At 42.6% G+C, this 20,827-nt stretch overlaps 1 protein-coding gene across 1 annotated transcript; it reads right to left on the bottom strand.

Moving 5' to 3' along the window:
- Positions 1 to 1,128: 1,128 nt before the first annotated feature.
- trappc11 (trafficking protein particle complex 11) lies at positions 1,129 to 20,491 on the bottom strand. The gene is made up of 30 exons (XM_034115725.1): positions 20,139 to 20,491; positions 19,275 to 19,503; positions 16,750 to 16,919; positions 16,324 to 16,394; positions 15,421 to 15,535; positions 14,981 to 15,080; positions 13,987 to 14,060; positions 13,511 to 13,607; positions 13,195 to 13,328; positions 11,082 to 11,223; positions 10,651 to 10,744; positions 10,488 to 10,567; positions 9,890 to 9,968; positions 9,586 to 9,640; positions 9,275 to 9,420; positions 8,340 to 8,401; positions 7,464 to 7,596; positions 7,090 to 7,220; positions 5,856 to 5,981; positions 5,583 to 5,776; positions 5,348 to 5,496; positions 4,854 to 4,975; positions 4,594 to 4,713; positions 4,437 to 4,502; positions 3,102 to 3,258; positions 2,906 to 3,014; positions 2,714 to 2,805; positions 1,928 to 2,061; positions 1,518 to 1,685; positions 1,129 to 1,436 (listed from the first exon to the last, which is right to left on the bottom strand). The coding sequence occupies exons 2-30, from the start codon at positions 19,479 to 19,481 to the stop codon at positions 1,392 to 1,394; spliced, it is 3,372 nt and encodes a 1,123-aa protein (XP_033971616.1). The 5' UTR covers positions 19,482 to 19,503; positions 20,139 to 20,491; the 3' UTR covers positions 1,129 to 1,391.
- Positions 20,492 to 20,827: the final 336 nt, after the last annotated feature.

Raw genomic sequence — 20,827 nt, 5'->3', positions numbered from 1 at the left:
TTGCGGGGTCTGTTTCTACGTTTCCCTTACGGCGTCGTCGATCTTAGAGGGCTATACGCATGAGAAATATGCGGATTCAACCCGTTTTCGTCCTCGTGGAGCCGGGGCCTGAGAGGCAGATAGATCTGTACATCATCAGCGTGACAATGGAAGGGGATATTGTGTTTTGTGAGAATTGAACCTAGGGGCAGTATGTACAGTAGAAAAAGGATGGGGCCCAGGATCGAGCCTTGGGGAACCCCACAGGTAAGAGGGGCTTTAGCAGAGGAGAAGGTACCTAGCTGCACTGCGAAGCTACGGTCTGTCAGGTAGGACCTGAACCATGCAAGGGCAGAGCCTGTGATGCCAGCGGACTGTTCAAGCCGTGACAGCAGGATGCTATGGTCCACAGTGTCAAAGGCAGCTGTCAGGTCTAACAGCACCAAGACAGCTGGGCTACCTGAGTAGGCGGCTAGGAGCAGATCATTAAAAACTCTTAAAAGGGCTGTTTCAGTGCTGTGCATGGGTTTGAAGCCAGACTGAAACTTTTCATGGATTCCATGTGTGGTTAAGAACGACTGTAGCTGGACATGGACTACTCGCTCCAGGGCTTTTGATAAAAAAGGTAGCTGGGAGATGGGCCTAAAATTTGCGAGAATGGAGGGGTCGAGATTTCTCTTTTTAAGTAGTGGCTGCACCACGGCATGTTTGAAGGCAGCTGGGACACATCCTGAGCTAAGAGAGGTGTTTACAAGCAATAAAACACTTGCTCCAACTGGTAAGATTTGTGTTTATGGAACTGAACCAGGACTTTGCTGCACTATTTCACCCACGTGTAACTTCTACATTCCTGTTTTGCAATGCATTGTGAGCTCTTTTTTTCCTTTCTTTTTTCACCCGTGTGTGTGTGTGTGTGTGTGTGTGTGTGTGTGTGTGTGTGTGTGTGTGTGTGTGTGTGTGTGTGTGTGTGTGTGTGTGTGTGTGTGTGTGTGTGTGTGTGTGTGTGTGTGTGTGTGTGTGTAATTTATTACCACGTAGCTTCACAACTACGCAAAACGCAGTCACTAAACTTTACAGATGTGTGTTGAGATTTAAATGAATGATGTTAGGGTTACACGGTAAAACATTGAAATGCACATGGGACACAACTGTTTACATAGCTTTCTTTTTAATTAAACTTTCAATACATTTCATGTATAACACACCAAATGTCAATGTAGTTCACATCAGATTCATACATGATTTTGCAGTTAAGTGAAAATCAGTGGATCAATTCACTATATTGACTCAGAGAATAATTTCAAACAAACAAATAGTGTTAATATTGTCATCCGTGTGGAATCATTATTGTAGAACATCCAACACAATGTTGCTTTGTTCTCATATTTACAGGAAACGTCTGTGTGTTCTCGTCAAGCTGCAGCGATGGAGGCCTCATCCAGCTGTCGACCCTGAGGCTGAGGGGAAAATAATAGTTTTTAATAGACAACAATGACTGCTTTCTGAGTGAGGCACATTGGTTTCTGTGAGTGTGTTACCTTGACGAAGATGCGTTGGGGCAGGAAGCGTCTCAGAGAGTGTGTGTTGGCGGTCAGGCAGCGCGGCAGACTGATGTTGAGCTGTGGTAGTGTTTGGTAACCAGCCATCAGAGGGTAATAGTTATAGAGCATCTGCTGCTCCGAGCCAGGGAGGATGCGCAGACGCACCTGCACACACACACACACACACACACACACACACAACAAAACCCAGAATTGAGTCAGCATTTTAGCACTCCAGGGGGGTATACAGTGAAGGGAGTTCAACAGAAAACCAGGATTTCTCTAACTAAACTAAACTTCCTGATCAGAGATAACAGGTCAAAACTGTCTTTGTGAATCTAGGCTTTCCTCTCCAAGCTGTGTGCACGTTCACATAAAATGGTATTTAAGAGTGAGCCCTGTTGTACCTGTTTGAGTCCGGAGAACATGAAGGCATCTGACGGCTCCACAGCCATCTCCACCTCCTGCACCAGAGACGTTCTGTTCTCGATATGGTAGCGCACTGAAAGGGACTCTCTGACTCGCCCAAAGGATGGTAAATCTGAACCAAGACACACATTGTAATGCCGACATACAATACACAGTGGAAATATATTCCATCAGAAAAAGAAATGACTGAAAATTAGGACAAAATTCAAAATGTGTATAAAAAAAGGAGTTCTGAGATCAGAGACATTAAAGGGTCTATGAACCGCATTCAGAGCATTAACAGCAGCAAACAACTGTTTAAGGATATAGTGGAGTTATGTGTAAGTATGACTGAACTGTTAGAAGCCATTGTTGTTTTTATTGGGTCAATTGAGCAGTCTGTAAGGATTTTGCACCACGAAAGACAACATTGCTACCTAGCTAACTAACTAGCAGCATTGATTAGACATTTCCATTGAGAGGACTGTAGCCCTGTGTCATTTGCGACAACATTACACTATCGAAATTCACGAACTACGCAAATTAGCACAAGTTGTTGGCAGTGAAGGAAATGGCAGTTCACTAACCGAAGTGAATTGATAAACAGCTCCGTGTTTTCAATGTTAAAGCTGTTAACAGTTAGCTTGTAGTGGTCTCAGCCGTCACCATGTTGAGGCAATCCCTCAACCCTAGCTGTGTTCTGAATTGAGTATTTAGCCCCTTTAACAGTCAGTTTGAACAGTTAATTATACAATGCATGTGATGTGTGTATTGACTTGACTGACCAGCGTGGATGTAGAGAGGGACCGTCTCCAGGATGACGTGAGATAGAGTGACTGTGGTTTGGATGAGTGGACTGTCCACACCGGAGGACTTCCTGTACAACAGAGATCAAACAGAGTTAGGAGCTGCACACACACACCCACACACACACACACACCTGTTCAAAGGCTCCGATCACATGTCTGTCTGTGTACCTTCTCCATGATATCAGGTACTGTCCTGTAGCTACAGTGGTGTTGTTGTTCATTGGGGGAACCCGCAGACAGAAACACTCACTGGCACACTCGTCAGTCTGCAAAACAACTGATCACACACACAATACGTCAGTCAAAGTCCAATCAGCTTTTGTATTCACAGCTATGAATGCAAAGGTAAGAAGGTGCCAGGTACCTTCCTGTAGCTGTGACTGGAGCTGTGGTGTGTTTGAGGTCATAGTGAGCAGCTGCAGGGAGGAGGAGGCCAGCAGCAGAGGCCAGGGGGACGTAGACAGGATTTCTGTCATCAACAGGAAGGGGATGTCCACGGCCAGCCGGTCCAGTTGCTCAAACTGCAACACACGGATAATAACAAGAGAAATAAGTCAGTCACTGGGAAAGAATACATAAAATTAGACCAAATTGATAAACTCTGAAAGCACGGTTATCTAGAAATAATCTTGGTGTATCACTAAGTTAGTTTGTTTATTGGACTAAATCCATAGTAGTTGAAACAACAAAAATGATCCACAATTTCCTCTTGACCCAGCCAAAGAGAGACGGCGGCGGAGTAACGTGTATCAGTAAATAGAAAAATAAATGACTTCTGTGTTCAAATTAATTTCATCACGACACATTTGGGCTCTTTCCGTCCAGGAGGACGCTGCTCAAAGCAACACTTTCTTTTGTCTTTGGACAACAGGTATCAGCACACAGTCTGGGTGGTGTTGTGCATCATGGATGCTGGGTGTTTTTCTTTGCTACCAAACAGCTGTTTTTAAGACAGACAGCAAAACCGAGAAGACACAAGAGACATTTTGAACCGAATTTCTTGAGCCATAACATAAAGCTAACGCTTTTCAACACTAATGTAATTTCTCAGCTAGAACAGAAAAGGCATGCAGAGAAAATATGGCTAATTGGATGTGATGCTTATGGAATCTCCTCTGAGCTTTTCTGGACACTTTTATTGTCTGAAGATACAGCGTGACTTTCTTTTATTCTATTCCTATCAATACATGGGAGAAAGTCTGAAAGCATGAGGAGTAGCAGGACTACTGATGTTGAGTAATTTAGCCAACAATATGAAAGTATGTCTTAACTGAGGGAAGAGCAACTCAAGAACTGTAGAATTCCCTCAAAGGAAAACAAGTTTTTCTCCCAGTCTGGAAGCAAGAGTGTGATTGACAGATGGTTCATCGAATCCCCTGCCAAGGGCCTGCCCTTTTCAAAACATGTTGCAGTGAAAGGGGACTTTTCTTTTGTAACGCTAAATGCAGAAAAAGGTTTGGGAAACACTGTATTGGAAATACAATAGAGAATATTGTGTGACAATCTGCTTCCTGTTGACACTAGTATGTGTGTGACAGTGTTAGTGAATTGTCATGTAATCTTTGCTCTCAGGCTCGTTAATATGGACTAACATTTCTTTGGAAACGGTGCTCAACACTCGTGCACTGGGATCACAGAGAGTTAGAGTGGATGTAGCCTAAAAGTAGGAACTTAGCTAGCCAAAGTAGCAGTTACAGACCTTGGTGGACACAAACTTCGCAGACACCTCAAATGGGACAACCGTCTCTATGGTAACCGTCTCATCCTGAAAGACAACAACAGAGGAATGAGTCATATAGAATTTAAACCTGAAAAAGACCACTGTGCGAACTGTCAGCTGTGAGGAAGGTCTTTACTTTGTGGCATTTGCAGACAATCTGACGTCCTTCCACTGAGGTGTCGATGCTGTAGGCCACGTGGAAGAGGAAGACCCTCGGTCCAGTTGACACACACTTCACATGTAAGGAAATCTCCAACTAAAAAAGCACATTTGGCATACATACTGGAATTACTGCTGTGGAGAAGCTGTAGGCAGCTGTGTGTATGAGGAAGTGGCAGAGAATGTTGCTTTTCACACGTTTCTCCTCCAACAGACTGTTTTAGAATGTGTGCGCACCTTCTGGCCTGGATGCAGATCTCCTAGAGGCAGGTCCGGCAGCAGGGCAGGGGCACTGTCGTCACAGACCTTTGAGCCGTCCAGGGTCACATGTGTGGTCTGACCCAGAGTGGCATCCTGACCTAGATACACCAATCAACACAAAACCATAAAATAAACATTGATTTGATGGAAAATATGTTAAATACATTTCCAAAAGGTCATTTTTACTTCAGCATTTAATGACTTAAGTATGAGTATTTGAGATAGACATGAGGAGATTGATAGTAATCTAATGTTAGTGTGTTTACTACAAGCTGTGCGTAGCCTAGATTAGCATAAATACTGGAAGCATGGGGAAACAGCTAGCCTGACTCAGCAAAGAAATATGAAATAGCGAAACCTATAAAGCCTCAAAACGCTCTCTTTTGATTAATCTGTGCACAAACTGAATGTAAACAGAAATATTTGTGTTATAGCGTGACTTTGGTGTAGTAACTCTTGTATCAGTGCACCTGGTTTGAGGCCAGCTGTCAGTTTGACATCCTTTGCCACGCCCTCCTCCTGTGATTGGACAGTGAGGTTGATGCAGTACATTTCATTGTTGAGTGCAGGAGGCTGGTGGCTCAGCTGAACAGAGACCTTTGGTACTCTGGAGATGACCCTGAGCAACAGAAAGGAACAAACACTTCACGTTTCAGTTGAGACAGTAGAAACTGCAGTACGGTGGAGAACTGAACAAAGACTCACATGGTGCTGGGCTGCAGGGTCAGGCTGTCCCAGTCCGGCTCCTGCCGTGCCTCCACCCCCCGCCCCCATCGCCGGGATGACCTGCTAGCCTGCAAGGCCTCATGGGTAGAGGCCACATCTCCACCCGCCCCCCTCCAGCTCAGGAACACACAGCGGCCACTGTCACTGCCCAGCATCACTTCAATACCTGTCATCTGAACACACAACACACACTGTCACTACCAACTCTCTCTCCACCTCTGTCTCAAAAACAAACACACACACGCATCTCACCTCAATCTTCTTGCCGACGTCTTCAGTCTTTGCTACAAAGCTGAAGTTGTAGCACTGGGTTTTCCCAGGCACCAGGCTCATACTCTCCTTCCCTGCAGACTCCACCACACACCACTGGTTGTACTCCTAAACACAAACACCACCAACACAAAAAACCTTTAACTGGTTTTAATTCCTAGGACATGATGTGTGTGATATTTGTGTTGGTCAGGGTGAAAATGAATCCCTTCCCAGTATATCCACCAAAACATTTGGTTTACTTAACGGTCCAATTTTAACTCATAGGATTAAAGATCTAAAGATAGATAGATACTTTATTGATCCCAATTTCAGAATATCTTTCAGTCTATTTATCTATCTATCTAAAGTGTTCAGATTCCTAAAGTTAAGAGTGTGTGGTGTAGCTCATCTCCTTTATGGAACAATAATCTCCTCTTAACTGTGGGCAAACCATTTACCAACAAAGCCTGGGAGGATAAAGGCAATACAACTCTTCAGGACATTCATGGAGAAGATGATATGCTTGACTTTTAAAAACTGCTCTCTCAATACAATGTTCATCAGCATTCTCTTTCCTTTGACTTTAAAATAAGGTCTGCCTGTAAAGCCTATGGGGTTCCATGAGGGTCCGATTTGAAAGACCATCCTATTCTGAGTTGGGTGCTCCTTAAAGAATAGTGTCATTTATATATAACAATCTTAACTCTCAGGAAGATATGCCTACATAAAAGGCATGAAAGCATGGGATAGGGAAATATCCAATTTGGGACAATAATTGGATTGGGATGCACTTTGGGTTAATGTTACGGGTGCTTCAAAAAACCCAAAACATTAGTATTCTGGATATGTCTGAAATGGTCATAGAGCACATAACACAGATACTTAGAGATAGAATGGGATTGGTACCTGACCCTCATTGTTCATTTTAGATGGAGGGTAGGATAGGATCAATCAAAATGTTTTTTGCAACCCGTTTTGTATTATGTTGTGATTTGTTGGTTGATGGTGTTGCAATACTAAATGTATGATAAAAAAAAGCTGCATTTAACTTTCATCTTCAATGTGTTTACGCAAAAATCATCTTCATTAATTGCTGAATATATGAGATGGATCACAGCAGTTGTACCTATTATTAGATTCAAAGTTATTTGGAGCTTCTTCCTTTGTGATACCATGTAACCTGCTTGTGTAGTAAACATTTGTTTTGATCAGACCTTCCATGTGTAGAGCGTACCTGGTTACTGAGGCTGACAGACAGCTTGTTGAAGGACACGGGGTGAGGACAGTCGGCTCGGAGGAACACCTTCAGCTGGACAGGCTGGTCCACGTGGAAACTGGGAGAGTGGAACCTGGCCTTACACTGGACTGGAGTCAGGAGGAGAGACAACATCCTCTCAGCACAATCATTATACCAGATTTTTGTAAAGAAAAGATATCGTACTACTTTTTGGGAATGTGTGCCACACTAAAATTGTTTAAGGAGATTTATTATTGACCTCAGGCAATTGTTTGCAGTTTGTATTACATTATAATGATCTTAAAGCTGTGGTTTCTTAAGCAATAGCAAACACGTGAGGTTCCTGTAAGTGGTTGGTTGAGTGTACTCACTGAATGGGATATAATCCTGCACTTCTATAGTTAACTCATTGGATCCGGCCAGGGCCATGCGGTCGTTCCACAGAGAGCGGGCTGCAGTGACGGAGGAGGGGTCACACTCCGGCTCAGCCTCAGGGACCTCGTTCTGGAACACAAAGACTAGGATCAACAAGTGCTCTGCTGTGTGGCCGGTGGACCAGCGCTGTGGAACAGCTGGTGTGTGTGTGATCAGAATTCAATGAGCAGAGTACTGGCAAACAAGGGTGATAAACGGGGGGTTATTTCAAAGGCAAGGAAAACAGAAATCACAAGTGTATACAAGTTTTCAGCCACACTGTATGTCACCGTGTATTCTGCATCCATTCTCAGTTGGTTTTGATCCTAAACAGAGCAAGTCATAAACGACTTTAACTAGTTGGATGATCCTATCAATCAATCAATCAATCAATCAGTGAGAGCACTGTCTCTGACTTTCTATCTCCTTAACCTCGCATACTAGATGCTGTGCCAGTCTCCATTCTTTATGTTCTTTTTTAGAGATATGTAAACAGTTTAAGGCTTTAATCCTTTACATACGCACATACCTATTGGTAGGAAATAGCTACAATTATTAATTAACGGTGACAATTTCACTTTACAATAAATTGCATGACAGTTTCACTTGATATTCCTGTAACGGCTAACTTCAAAGTCAACTTTATTGTCAATCTTTCCGTTTGTGTGTACAGACAGAGAGGTCTAAATAGAAACGTAATGATAGAATGAGGTCTCCAGTTCCTGCATGTTCACAGCCTCCCTCCCACAGCAACATGGTGTCATGTCTCAGTGCCTGAATCCACTGATGGCGTTTGCTTCGCTGAGCATGTTGTGTTGAGCTCTTCTACTCACCTTCAGGACTTTGAGGAGGTTCTTCTCAATCCTCAACTTCTGTTCCTCCTTCAAGGTTGAAGCTGCAAGAGAGAATGACTTCACCATTACCTCTTCCACCTAATGTTATTACATTGCCGTCAGGTCATTTTCAGATTCAGAATACTTTATCGTCCATGAAATGTACATCAAATGGACATTTGTCTAAGGCGCTGGCAAATGAAAACAACATTTACCGTGCACAGTGGTATGTTCTTCCACTGGCTTGTGGTCCACTTAAATATCAGTTGTATTGTAAAATAATTAGTTAAATAAAAATGAGGTGATGGTGGTGGGATTCTTTTGTACTAAATAAATGTGTATTCTATGTTTATATTTTCAGAGATCATTCTCCAGAGATCTCAACATGTGGCAACTTCTTCTGATTATCAAAATCAATCATTCATTATTTCACAGGACCAAGAATGACTTTTTTGGTCATTTACTTGTTCTTCTTGAAAAATGTTCTTCTGTTTTTTCACTAATGACATGGCATGTTTTAATGCTTCAGAACAATACCATCATTGCTGAGCTTGTATGTCCCACATTGTACCTTTGGTTTACAATTTCATTTGAATGTTCTCCTGTATCCTATCTCCTCTATCTCCTTGTCTTTCTTCTTTACTAATGATTGTGATGTATTGTGCTTTTAGGGTGTCTATTACCATCTGGCTGGGGACAACAGCTGGAAATCAGCCATGTTGGCTAAAGCTGCTGTTTTTGTTACAGTTCATTAATGGGGACTGTCCATGAAACCATAAACTAAACTAATAAGCTAAATAAATATCATGACAAATCATTGTTGTATGATTTACAGACATGTTGCATAAACGTTTCTACCAAAAACAGGTGAGGTTAGAAAAGCCTGGTCACAATCTGCATTAGCTCCATGGCAGCAGAGGTGAACAATGCCTTACCCCTGCCCAGCAGCTCCATGCAGTATATGATGTAGTCTTTAACACTGGCCATCAGATAAGCACAGCGCAGAGCTGTGGTCAGGATGGCGCTCAGGAGGGCCCACCATCGCTCTGTGCGGTAGTCACACATCACATAGTCCAGCAGCCTGCAACACAACACACACACTCAGATAGCTCACAAACACACGTTAAGGAAACAACCTACCTAGTGCCGTTTGCAAAATACATCTCCAGACTGGCTCATCGCTTAAAACCATCCACACGTGCATGCATGCTTATACTTCAGGTGTAGTATCACTGGAAGCTCTTACTTTAGGGATTTGGTGTAGTCTTTAGCATGATAGTATTCCTCTCCCATCTGCACCACTACAAAATAAACAAAGTTAAGGTTCAAACAAAACCAGGGCAACAATTTCATTCATTTAATGATGAGCTCACTTTATCAGACTGCATCCACATAATGTGAAAAATGTTCACATCCTACACCAAAGCATCACAATGTCTACCTGATGAGTGAATGCACTGATGGACTCACAACAGCAGATACCAGTAGTCAAATGAAGACACTTCAATGATAATGACTGGAGGCACTGAGGGAGCTTCCATGATACTCACTGAGATGACTCTTCATCCGAGGGCACTTGTACTTCTTAAACTGGGCGACAGCATTACTGAGGAGTGCTATAATCAGCTCCTATTGGGCAGAGACATGGAGGAGCATCGTTAATACAGTAGTAGCACATAATGAATATGGGCTGTGATGACAAAGATATTTGACTTCTTTCTGAAGACAGAGGAGCTTTTTGAAAACAGCTGGTTTCTCCTAATGAAAACATTGCTACTACCATACTTTCTAGAATCAAAGCACAACACTGACCATCTTTCAATCATTTTAAACTTAGTAACTCACACACAACAGTATTTCAAGTTTTGTTTTAAGAATTCTGTGTATTGGTATAAAAAGCCACAGTGTGCAGAATTTCAGAAATGTTAAGTTTGGCGCTCCCCAGTGGTAGTAGCAAAAAAGAAACTAGATGCTTTTGAACTAACATTGTTGCAGAAACTGCATACATTTCACAGGGATTGAAACACCATCAGAACATGCTAAAATGACATACACTTGATAGTGCCAGTGGTTTGAAATGTTCTAACTGAAGGCATGAAGAATAGGGAAGCAGTGAGCTACATCATGGCCACAGCTGTGTGTTCTTACAGAGTGTGGTACATCTCTCTCTTTCATCTGCAGGGCCAGAATCCCCGTCTTCTCCTTCTCGGCATCTGGAGGATCAATACCTGGAGATGCAAAAAAGCAGGAGCCATTAGCCGTACAATTCTAACACAGTGTGTGTGGTGTGTGTATATGCGTGTGTACGTACTCTGGTGTCCTTGTCTCCATGGTCTCTGGCCGTAGAAGTCCAGTCCCCCACTCTGGGTGTCCACTGGCTCAGGGCTGGGAAGACTCGCTGCAGCCTGGAACAACCAGATTCAAGTTTCAAAGTTTCAAGAAAACTTTATTGTCATAAGCAATTAAAATCTTAAGTCCCAGGCTCCGACAACGAAACATAAATAAGACAATACAAGATAAATAGTGTAAGAAGTAACATAAATAGAATAAGATGCAAGATGATCAACATACCAATACAATTGCATAACTGCCCTTTCTAGTACCAAAACTGAAACTTGCAGTTTTTCAATCTTCACACAACTATTTCTGTCACTCCATATGTTCAACATGATGTGTCCATGACAGCTGGCTGTTTGCAGCAGGTATGAACCCTCTGATGGGCAGTCACAGCAGCTGTCTCACCTGACAGAGCTGCTGGGCCAGCTGTTTGCGGTCCTGGCTGTAACAGGCCGCCTGCTGGTAGTAGAAGCCAGGGTTCTGGGTCTGGATTGCTGTCAGACCCAGCTTTATGGCTTCATCAAAGAGCTCGCCAAACGACTGGAACCTGTGGGAAGCAAAGAGGAACACACAGACAGGGTTAGGGTTAAGACAAAGACATACAGGCAAAAGTCAGCTCCCAGTGGAGAGAGACGTACTCACATGTTTTACTTCAGTGAAAGTACCCATACCAAATGTTACCAAGACTGTTACAAGTGTATGTCCTACAATCAAAATGTAAGTGAAAGTACAGAAGTTTTGGCATCAAACTATACTTAAGTACCAGGGTAAAAGTATCTTATGCATAATGACCCATTTCAGAATCATATTAAATGACTGGATAATGATTACTGGTGCATTAACTTGTTCATCACAGCTGGGAAATGTGGAGCTAATGTTAATTACTTAATAGGCGCTTTCGCACCAAGTACTTTGCCGTACTTAGTTAATCAGAACTTAGTTAATCAGAACTTAGTTCATCAGAACTTAGTTCATCAGAACTCTTTAGTTCTGATGAACTAAAGAGCAGATCGCGTTCACACCGGAATAAGTCCCTGAGGGAGGATTAGGCAAATGAAGCCGCTGACGTCACTTCTTCTTCTGCTTTGGGTTTACTGGCAGGCCGCAAACAACTTCACGCCAGAAGTCCCCGGAGTTGGGCACTGGCTTCAGTAGAAGCTGCTGGGAAGACTCCCAGCAGCTTCTACTGAAGCCTTCTGAATAAATCGCCAGAACGCCGACACCTCCTCATCTCCACCGCTCCCATGTTTTGTTTTGTGTTGCCATAAGGTAGTCTCTCTCCGTTGGTGCGCTGGGCTAATGCTAATGCTAATAATGCTAATGCCAGCAAATACAATGGCGGCTTCACAAAACTTTTCCGAGTTTTACGGGGCGTGGTTTGCAATCCTCCCAGCCAATCAGAAATGGGAACCTTTTTCTCCCAGGACAGTACCTGCTCTCTAGCAGGGACTGAGAAGGGGATGAAAAGGTTCTCATGAACTAAGTTCTAGTTCCGGATTTTTTGGTGTGAACGCAAAATGTCAAGAACTATCGGAACTATACTGGGAAAAGTACTCCGGAGTGAAAGCGCCTATAGCTGCTGGATTTGTCATTATTATTTATCAACTGATATATATTTTGCATTAGCAAATAATCTAAACCTGTAAAGTAACTAAAGTTCTCAAATAATTGTAATAGAGAAAGTATAATATTGGCATAAGAAGTATGTTAAAATGAAAATACTCAAAGTTAAACTAAAGTTACTGTATTACATTCCACCCGTTATGTTCTGGTACAAAATGACTCCTCTGACATGACAGACACCTTCTCACACACTCATAATACAACAACAAGCTGCATCCTCAACAATGTGCATAACTCCTGCTTTATTGTTTAAAGGGCCCATGTCATGCTTTTCCGGTTATTACCCGTCCCCTTGTGTGTTATGAAGCTTTCTCTGCATGTAAACGGTCTGCAGAGTCACAAACCCTCAAAGTACATCCTGTAGCGAGTAAAACTCTAACACAGAAAAGACCCGTCTACCTGTGCTCAGGCTGAGTTCAGGTGAGTTTCGCGGTGTCTCGCTGTCTCGCAGACCCCACGCAGCATTCTCATCTGTTTGTCATTACTGGTGTCATTTTCTGGTTGCTAACAAACGCCATTGTAACACATAATCACTGATGTTCCGCTGTAACGGTGGTGGACTCATCAGAACAGAGTGGGTGAGCTGACCAATCAGAGCACAGTGGGCTCATAGGGAGGGGGGGGGCAGGAGCTCCAACAAGGCGTGTAGGACAGAGAGTGAATACACATACTATACAGAGATGCTGTATGAGAAACCAATGTGAGTTTGGAAAAATGCACAGTATAAATCTATTCTAGTAGACCTCAACAATGGAATTATGATCAGTAGAAATGGCCATGACATGGGACCTTTAATCAAGATTTGTTTTAAATGCAGCAAGGTAGATAGAACCTATTTATTCAATTTGTTGTTTCTATCATTTCTAATAAAGTATATTCCAGTATGTATCCTCACTGTTTAGACATCCATGCAGAGTGCTCGAAGGCCAGCTCAGCGCTGCCGATCTTCTTCTTGCACAGGTCGATGTGCTTCCTGAACTGAGCGATGGCGTCTAGAGGAGTGTTGTGCTGGAAACACAGACGGCAGATCTGAAGAGAGAGAGACAAAAAAGATGATTAACGCTCAGTAACAAAAGACTTCCAACTGGTTTGGGCTGAATCCTTAACTGTTCCAATCATCAGACACTAAGTCCCCAAGTTGAATCACATTCTTTGTGTCAAATCAGTGCACTTAGTAAAGAGCATTTTCCTACAGACAGTCCAAAATGTACCTTATAGTTGATGAATCCAGCCATAGTTTTGATCTCCAACATGTTGGTCTCGTGGGCCCGGAGCTCATGAACCAGACTGTATGCAGTTCTGTAGTACCTACAGACACAAACAAACATTCAACACTTTGTTTGAGGGCTTTGAGTCTGTCGTATTAAATGTGCAATATATATAAACCTCACAATTAATAAGAGAAAGAGGAACAGCTAGGGTAAACCATACAGGTCAAACAATTAAGATATATATTAGCCAGGATCCTTTCAAATTGTATTTTAAGTAGGAAGCCACAGTTCCTTTTATATTTTCAGTTAAGACAACAAACAGGGAAACTGGATTTGTGTGAATTCTGGAGATCTCACGCTATTTGTTAACTTCAATCTGCCTTTGATAAGTGTGATGTCTCATCAATTCCTATCCGGAACTGATCGTAACCAACACCAAAGAACAGTCCATCATTCATTTATAGGCTCAGACTTACTTGAGAGCATTCTGGGTGTCCTGTTTCAGCTCACTGAAGAAGGCGATTTTAAACTGGTGTCTGACAAACAGCAGCTGGGAACATCAAAGGGGGAGAAAAGAGAGACAAGGACTCTGTGAGGAGCGGGCATCTCAGAGTACTTTCATGTATTTCATTCATCCCAAACAGCTCACAGTGTGGTGCAGTGATGATGTATATTTGTGGTCCGACCCAGAAGTTAGCATCGCTTTAAGTGAAGGGCTCCCTTGACTTAAAGCGATGGGATTTTTCCATTGTATTTTGGAATATTGCAGAAAATAAGCTCTGTGGCAAACACATGCTTATGAAACTTACACCTATACTATTCATCAGGAGAGTCTCCACATATTAATACTACTTTTATCATTTTTGAAGCAAAAATGCAATAAAAAGATTTTGCAATGTCCTAAATTAACTACATCATGCTAAGCTAAAGGAGGCTAATGTTTGGCATGATGACGTTCAGTAGTCTTACAGTATTTAGTCACTTGTTCGCAGCCACCGTTTTTTTAAGACATATAGAAGCTTTGAAAATACAACAGCTGGGTAATTACTGGTGTATTTTATGTCTCAGAAGGTGAAAATCTCTTCGGCTTGTGTTAACCAGACCTTATTTTAGGCATCTTACTATAAAAAACGTTCAATACAGTTGACTTTGAGCAGGGAACTAGATGAAAAAATATGCTAACCCATTTCCAGGTGTTTGGACCCATTCCTGCATTACATTACATTACAAGTTACTTGTTAGACGCTTTTATCCAAAGCTTACATACTCAATACTGTGGGCAATCCCCCCAGGAGCACTTTGGGGTGAAGTGTCTCAGGGACACAACGACATGCTGACTGCAGTGGGGTTTGAACCTGTGACCATCTGATCCCCAGACCAAGGCTCTATCCACTGCGCCACACGCCTGCACCACTGTCTCTTTGCACACATAGAAACTGTAGCTACATTTGCTTTGGGTTGTACTGTTACCTGATGTGTTGTCTTGTTGAGGAACTCTTTATGGGATTTGACTCGGCGGATCTCAGTGTAGTAGTATGTCTGAGAATGTTCATAGAAAGCATTCTCCAACCTGCAGAATTACAGGGACGACTACATTAACACACATACATCATCTGGAAGAAATGTTCCTGTTTTGTATTTGCTGCACCTGTTAGACATGCATTTCCTTGTGTGAAGACTGCACAAAGGTTAATGGACTATTGGTTTCACAATAATAATAAGAATGCATTTAGAAAATATATTTACATCACTGTGTGGCAAATGTTTGCAAAATTGAAAATCCATGAAAAAACACAATTTCCATTGAATTCAAGTGGAGAGCCATTTGGATGATTTCTCATACATTGAAAAATATGTATTTATATGTATAAAACTATGTATTCATATGGCATTAGTGAGATGATAACTACCTTATGATGTAGCCCACTAAGTGGTCGGTGTGTGGCAGCACGAACAGACTCTTGCCGGACAGATCACAGGCGTTACAAAGAGTCGCTGCTCTCTCTGAAGCCACCAGGTCCTCTCCTGGGCAGGAACACAAGGGGTGTAAAGTAGATGAGAAGCTGTCAAGTTGCTGTGTAGGCTGTGGCTCAGGAAGTACAGTGGTCAGTGGTTCAACCCCTGGCTCCTGTGGTTAATATTTGAGCATGGGCAAGATACTAAACCCCAAATAGATCCCTAAGGCATGGCTAGCAGTGTGTGGGCGAATGCTTTCTTGTGGTGCAAAAGAGCTTTGAGTGGTCTCAAAGATATACAAGTGTTCTATAAATATAGCGTAGAAATGCAGTGATTTAACATTAGCCGCCTAATGTCTAAAGCTTCCTCAGTTATAATTATATGATTCACAAGAGGTTTTACTGACTTTTGAGATCATTACAGAACTGATCAAATGTTTTTGAGGTTTTTCAGAACACATTGGAGCCTTGTTAATGAAATGTACCAGACATTATTGTACTGCTCCCGTCAGAAAGGAAAGCAGGGAAATACATTTTTTTCATTTACCCTACCATTGCATTGGAAAAAACAAAGCAACATATTCAATTGAACCATTTCAAGTGCACTTTATTCCATGTATTCAGTGTTTGCTGTTTACTGTTGTGCTAGTTTCTCTCCTTTCCCTTTCTACCTCTCCTGTGCTTTGCACTCTACTAGCAGAGGCTCTCGTTGCCAATATTAGCTGCTCTTTCTAACAATGTTGATCTGAAGAATGGCCATGCAGGCTGGAATTGAGGCTGTTCTGAAGGGAGAAGCAGTGACTTAAACCAGGAAAGAGAAGAAGAGCTAAGGATTAGAGCAAAAGTAGGTATGTTTACCTGGAGGTAGAGGAGTTTTCTTCTGGATCAGAACCACAGCCACCTTGGTGTTCCTGCCCTGAAGGCTGGTCCTAAAGACAACACAGATGACTGCAGATAAATGTGCTGCTGTTATGTTTCTGCTAGGGGTGTGAAGAGATGACCTCTCGCATTCCCAATGCTTTTCTTGTACAGTATATCCCAGGTTTGAAAGCTATGAGTCATTGAATAAAGTGAAATTACAAACATTTGTAACAATGCTACAACAACAGTCTTCTAGCAGAGATGCATTACCTAGCATTTATCCAAAGTTATTACTTTGTCAACATAATAAGTGTAAGTGGATGATGGTAAGCCTGATCAAACAGAAGCCTGAGGCATCAACCAGCACTCTAACCCTAGTCACCCATTAACATCCTTTCTAAAACTAAAATAATGTTCACCTACCTTACAATCTCCACTTTAGTGGCACATTCAGATTGTTTCTCTTTCCATGTTGGGTCGTCCCAGTCCAGTTCGTAGAACAGAACAACCAGAGCTGGTACCAGGTTCAGGTGTTTATGCATCCATCCTGTTTTCAGGATGCCTTTAGGGATGTACCACTCATAGGATGTTCGCTACACAGACAGACAGAGAACAACTGGTAAAGATACATACTGAACAGACTGCAGCGCTTATTACATGTTACTTGTTAGACGCTTTTATCCAAAGCGACTTACATACTCAATACTGTGGGCATCACAGGAGCAATTTGGGGTGAAGTGTCTCAGGGACACAACGACATGCTGACTGCAGTGGGGTTTGAACCTGTGACCCCCTCCCAACACCAAGGCTCTATCCACTGCGCCACACGCCTCCCCGCTTATCTCACATGGGGACTTCACAACTGGATTCATTTGGTGTTTTTCAAAATCTTAGTTAAAACTGAAACACTTAGGCCCCGGCCACACATCTGCTACAGTTCTCTATCAGATAGACGGTTCGGCCACCCGAGGCCGACATGGAAACGCAGAAAACGATAATGATAACGGGTCCCAAGGTGGGTAGATCTGCAAACGAAACGCTCTGGGGGGGCAAACGGCTCTGTTTACGCCTATACGATCATGTCCTGATAACGTTGAAGCAATAGCCCCACCTCTCCCCACCTCTCCTGCTCAGAGATCAGCTGCTGGGCTGTCAGAAGAGGGGGAGGAAAAGAGAGGCTCCGTTTTGTATTCTTATATTATTATAGAGTCGTTATTCATTTGTTTTAAAGCTCAATAAATAACAAAGAAGACCTTTGACCAGCACTTTTCTAATTTTGTCCGGAAGATTTAAACTTTAACGGACATGTTGACCGGCGAAAAAAAATCTAACTGAAACTCTGCTGCACGGTCCCCTCGTTCCTTGGAAGAGGCGGAGAGTGGGTGTTTGTCATCTGCTGGTGGACTAACCGGAGAGAATTACAGCAGGAGCAAACGCTTGCCTCGGGGAGGGAGAAAAAGAGCCAGAGCGTCCACAGCGGAGAATAAACAGAAGGGCAACCATGGCAACCATGCGCGGGAAGTCTTCTTCGCTGCTTTTGTGGCAGGAGTACAGCGCCACTTACAGGCCCGGCATATGTACTACAGCGTCTCCAGCGCTTTCGAGAGATCTCGTGTGAACGGACACGTTTCTGGTGCCTGTTGCGTGTGGACGGAAGATTTTTTTGATATCGATTTCGGTCCGTTTGCGTTATCGTCCTTGTGTGGCTCCAGCCTAAGTTCATTGATACAAAAATGATCTCCAACTATTTTGATAGTAAATGAATAATTTAAGTATTTTCAATAACGGAAATAATTAGTTTTTTGCACCCTTGACGGAGCGTCCACACAGCAGCGTTAAAAAATCTTGAAACGCTTCTGCCCATTCACTTTGAATGGGGTGACGTCACTTTGCCTCACTTTTCGCCGAACTGCATTGTGGGCAGGCGAGCGGAGATTTTCAGGATTTTCAGGATTCAAAGTTGAACAATGTTCAACTTTTGAGGCTGAGGTGGAAGCGTCAGCCAATCAAATCCCGTTTATGCAAATCTGACAGTTCAAGCGCTAGCCAATCAAACGGCGTGTATGCTGGGAGAGACATACCGCAGGTCATTTCCTCATATTCCAAAACATGGAGGAGAAATTAGCGGTAGGGAATCACCTGGTGCTTTATGACCAGTCCCTATTTACCTACCGGGATATAAACCGGAGGAGCCAGGCATGGAGGGAGGTGGCAGAGACAGTGGTATGTTTTCGCCTGTTTGGGGAGTTTATATCCAGTTTACTTCAAACTTTTTTGCTTCGTATGTCGGGGGCGGGAGATTCATGTGATTGGTTGTTGGTGCCTTGCTCGCAAAAAATCCCCAAGCTTCAGATACGCCCACCTCCAAGATTTTTTTAACGCTGCTGTGTGGACGGTCCGTAAAGGTGGGGTAGGTAAATTTGAGAAACCGGCTCGAGATACACTTTTTGTTATATTCCATGGAATGCTCTTAACATCCCGATAGCAATGAATATCTTAAGTGCTTTGACAAAAAAATCATTTTTAGGGCCGGCTAAAATAACTGGATGGCCTACCTGCCTGTCAGCCTTCCATCTGTGCACAAACTTATCTCGTGCCCTCATTGGTCATGTGCGCGTTCGTGTGTGTTGGAGGAGGGGCTCTATAAGGAAGTGGCAGATTTTCTCCGGTTGTGTATTTTCAAATTCTAGCGATCTCGAGCTGGTTTCTCCAAAATTACCTACCCCACCTTTAATCTTAACACAGTTATACTGTAGGTTGAGTTTGTTGGGATATTTTATTGTCTTTTTAAGTACATGGACTACAGAATCCAAAACAGGATTATTGCCCAGCACGTTTACACATACAATAAATTAGATTTTGTATATAACGATGCATACACAAACACAGTAAGAGGAATTTGTTTGTAAAAGAAGGAAAAAACTCTCTTATCTCCATCTACAGCTCACCTTAGTGCGACATTTGGGGTATTCATGGTCTCCTGGGAGGACTTTGAAAGAGATGGGAACTCTGTCAGCTCGCCGGTTGACGCAGAAGGCGTCCCAGATGGCCCGGTGCACAGCGTTATACACCACATCCAGACCGGTTAGAGCCACGAAGGCCATGGGACGACAACATAGCTCTGGAGGAAGCTCCCACTGGGAACCTGCCATCATGATGGGTTGTCAATGGATCCACCTACACAGGACAAAACAACATTACTGTAAAAGAAACATATTTTATGAGATTATCTTACTGTACTGAATACAAAGCTACAGCATGTTAGAAATGTCTAGAGATGTTCTATCAATAATTGGGATGTTTTTCTGTTTATATATTTAAGGGATAACAAGTAGTTATTACATAATACTTATTTTTCCAAATAAAAAAAAAGCGTTATTGTCAATTGCACACAGCTCCACCAACATACAGAAAACACATATTATTTTTTACAAAAAAAAGGGGGGGTACAATTATCAAAAAGGTAATTTCAAAACAAAGTTGTCATTGAACCACCAACATGAACAGCAGATCACCCTGCAGGTCACAAGACTTAAAGCTTAGCACTAGCTGAGCACAGCTGAGCTAAGAGCTAGGTAGCTGCTAATGGTGACAGGTGAATTGTTTACATCCTGTTAAACCCAAACCCACCGGGATTTACAAATTATATGACACGGATACTTAAATTAGCTTATCAAAATTAGAGTGACACATTTTTTTTGTTGGCAAAGTAAATACAGAAGCCGTTAGGAAGAAAGCGGAAGTGGAATAACCCGACTCTGCTAACGCTACTAGCCTCAATAAAAAGGATACATCAAACAACATGACGTTACCTCAGGCGCATTACTTCAAAGGACTGGTAACGGGGCTAGGTACAGCTAACTTGGTAGAGTTAGCTAGCTGCACTTCATAGGCGGGTGTGATGTGCTGTTGTTCAGAGTAAACGCTAGCAAGAGAGGTTAGCTGTGGGCGAGGTTAAAGTGTAACTGACAAATGCCCGTTTAGCTTCAGGCCTCCTGGCCTAGTTCCACCCAGGTCCCAGCGCTGGGCAACGTCCCACGGCTATGTCAATCACCGACTTGCCACATTAGACAGAAGCACAAAATAATAGTTAGCTCATCTAGGAGCTGTTGATGAAGCAACAACAACGAGCTTGTTAGCTATCGGTGACGGACCTTTAATAACACTTCCGGTTCTGCTTTTCAAAATAAAGCACTCCCTGACAAACGTCATTATTTGCAGATGACAGTCAGTACATTATCTTGAAACAAGGAAGGCAGTGAAAAACTACTCCAAATAATTGTGAGAATAATTAAGACTCTAATAACGATCAAAATAATATTCCTCCAGCTCGACACAGCTTCCATGAAGAATACAAATCAATCTAAACCAGAAATACTTAGAGAATATAATAACAATAAATAATAAAATATACATGCATAACCTATATAAGTAAAAATGTGGATATTGTACTGCGATATAAAACAACAGCAAATATGTAAAAATATGTACAGTATTATTG

Source organism: Trematomus bernacchii, unplaced genomic scaffold, assembly GCF_902827165.1.
Source record: "Trematomus bernacchii unplaced genomic scaffold, fTreBer1.1, whole genome shotgun sequence".
Lineage (NCBI taxonomy): Eukaryota > Metazoa > Chordata > Actinopteri > Perciformes > Nototheniidae > Trematomus > Trematomus bernacchii.
Note: the sequence above shows the minus strand (reverse complement) of the source record. Positions and strands in the feature narration are given on the sequence as shown.

Bases quoted from the DNA above. Each gene is read 5' to 3' on its own strand.
- trappc11 (XM_034115725.1), bottom strand. From the start codon at position 19,481: ATGATGGCAGGTTCCCAGTGGGAGCTTCCTCCAGAGCTATGTTGTCGT. The intron at 7,221-7,463 runs GTGAGTACACTC...TCCTGACTCCAG, and splicing joins GCAGGATTATATCCCATTCA to TCCAGTGTAAGGCCAGGTTC. The intron at 5,982-7,089 runs GTACGCTCTACA...GTTTGTGTTTAG, and splicing joins CTGTCAGCCTCAGTAACCAG to GAGTACAACCAGTGGTGTGT.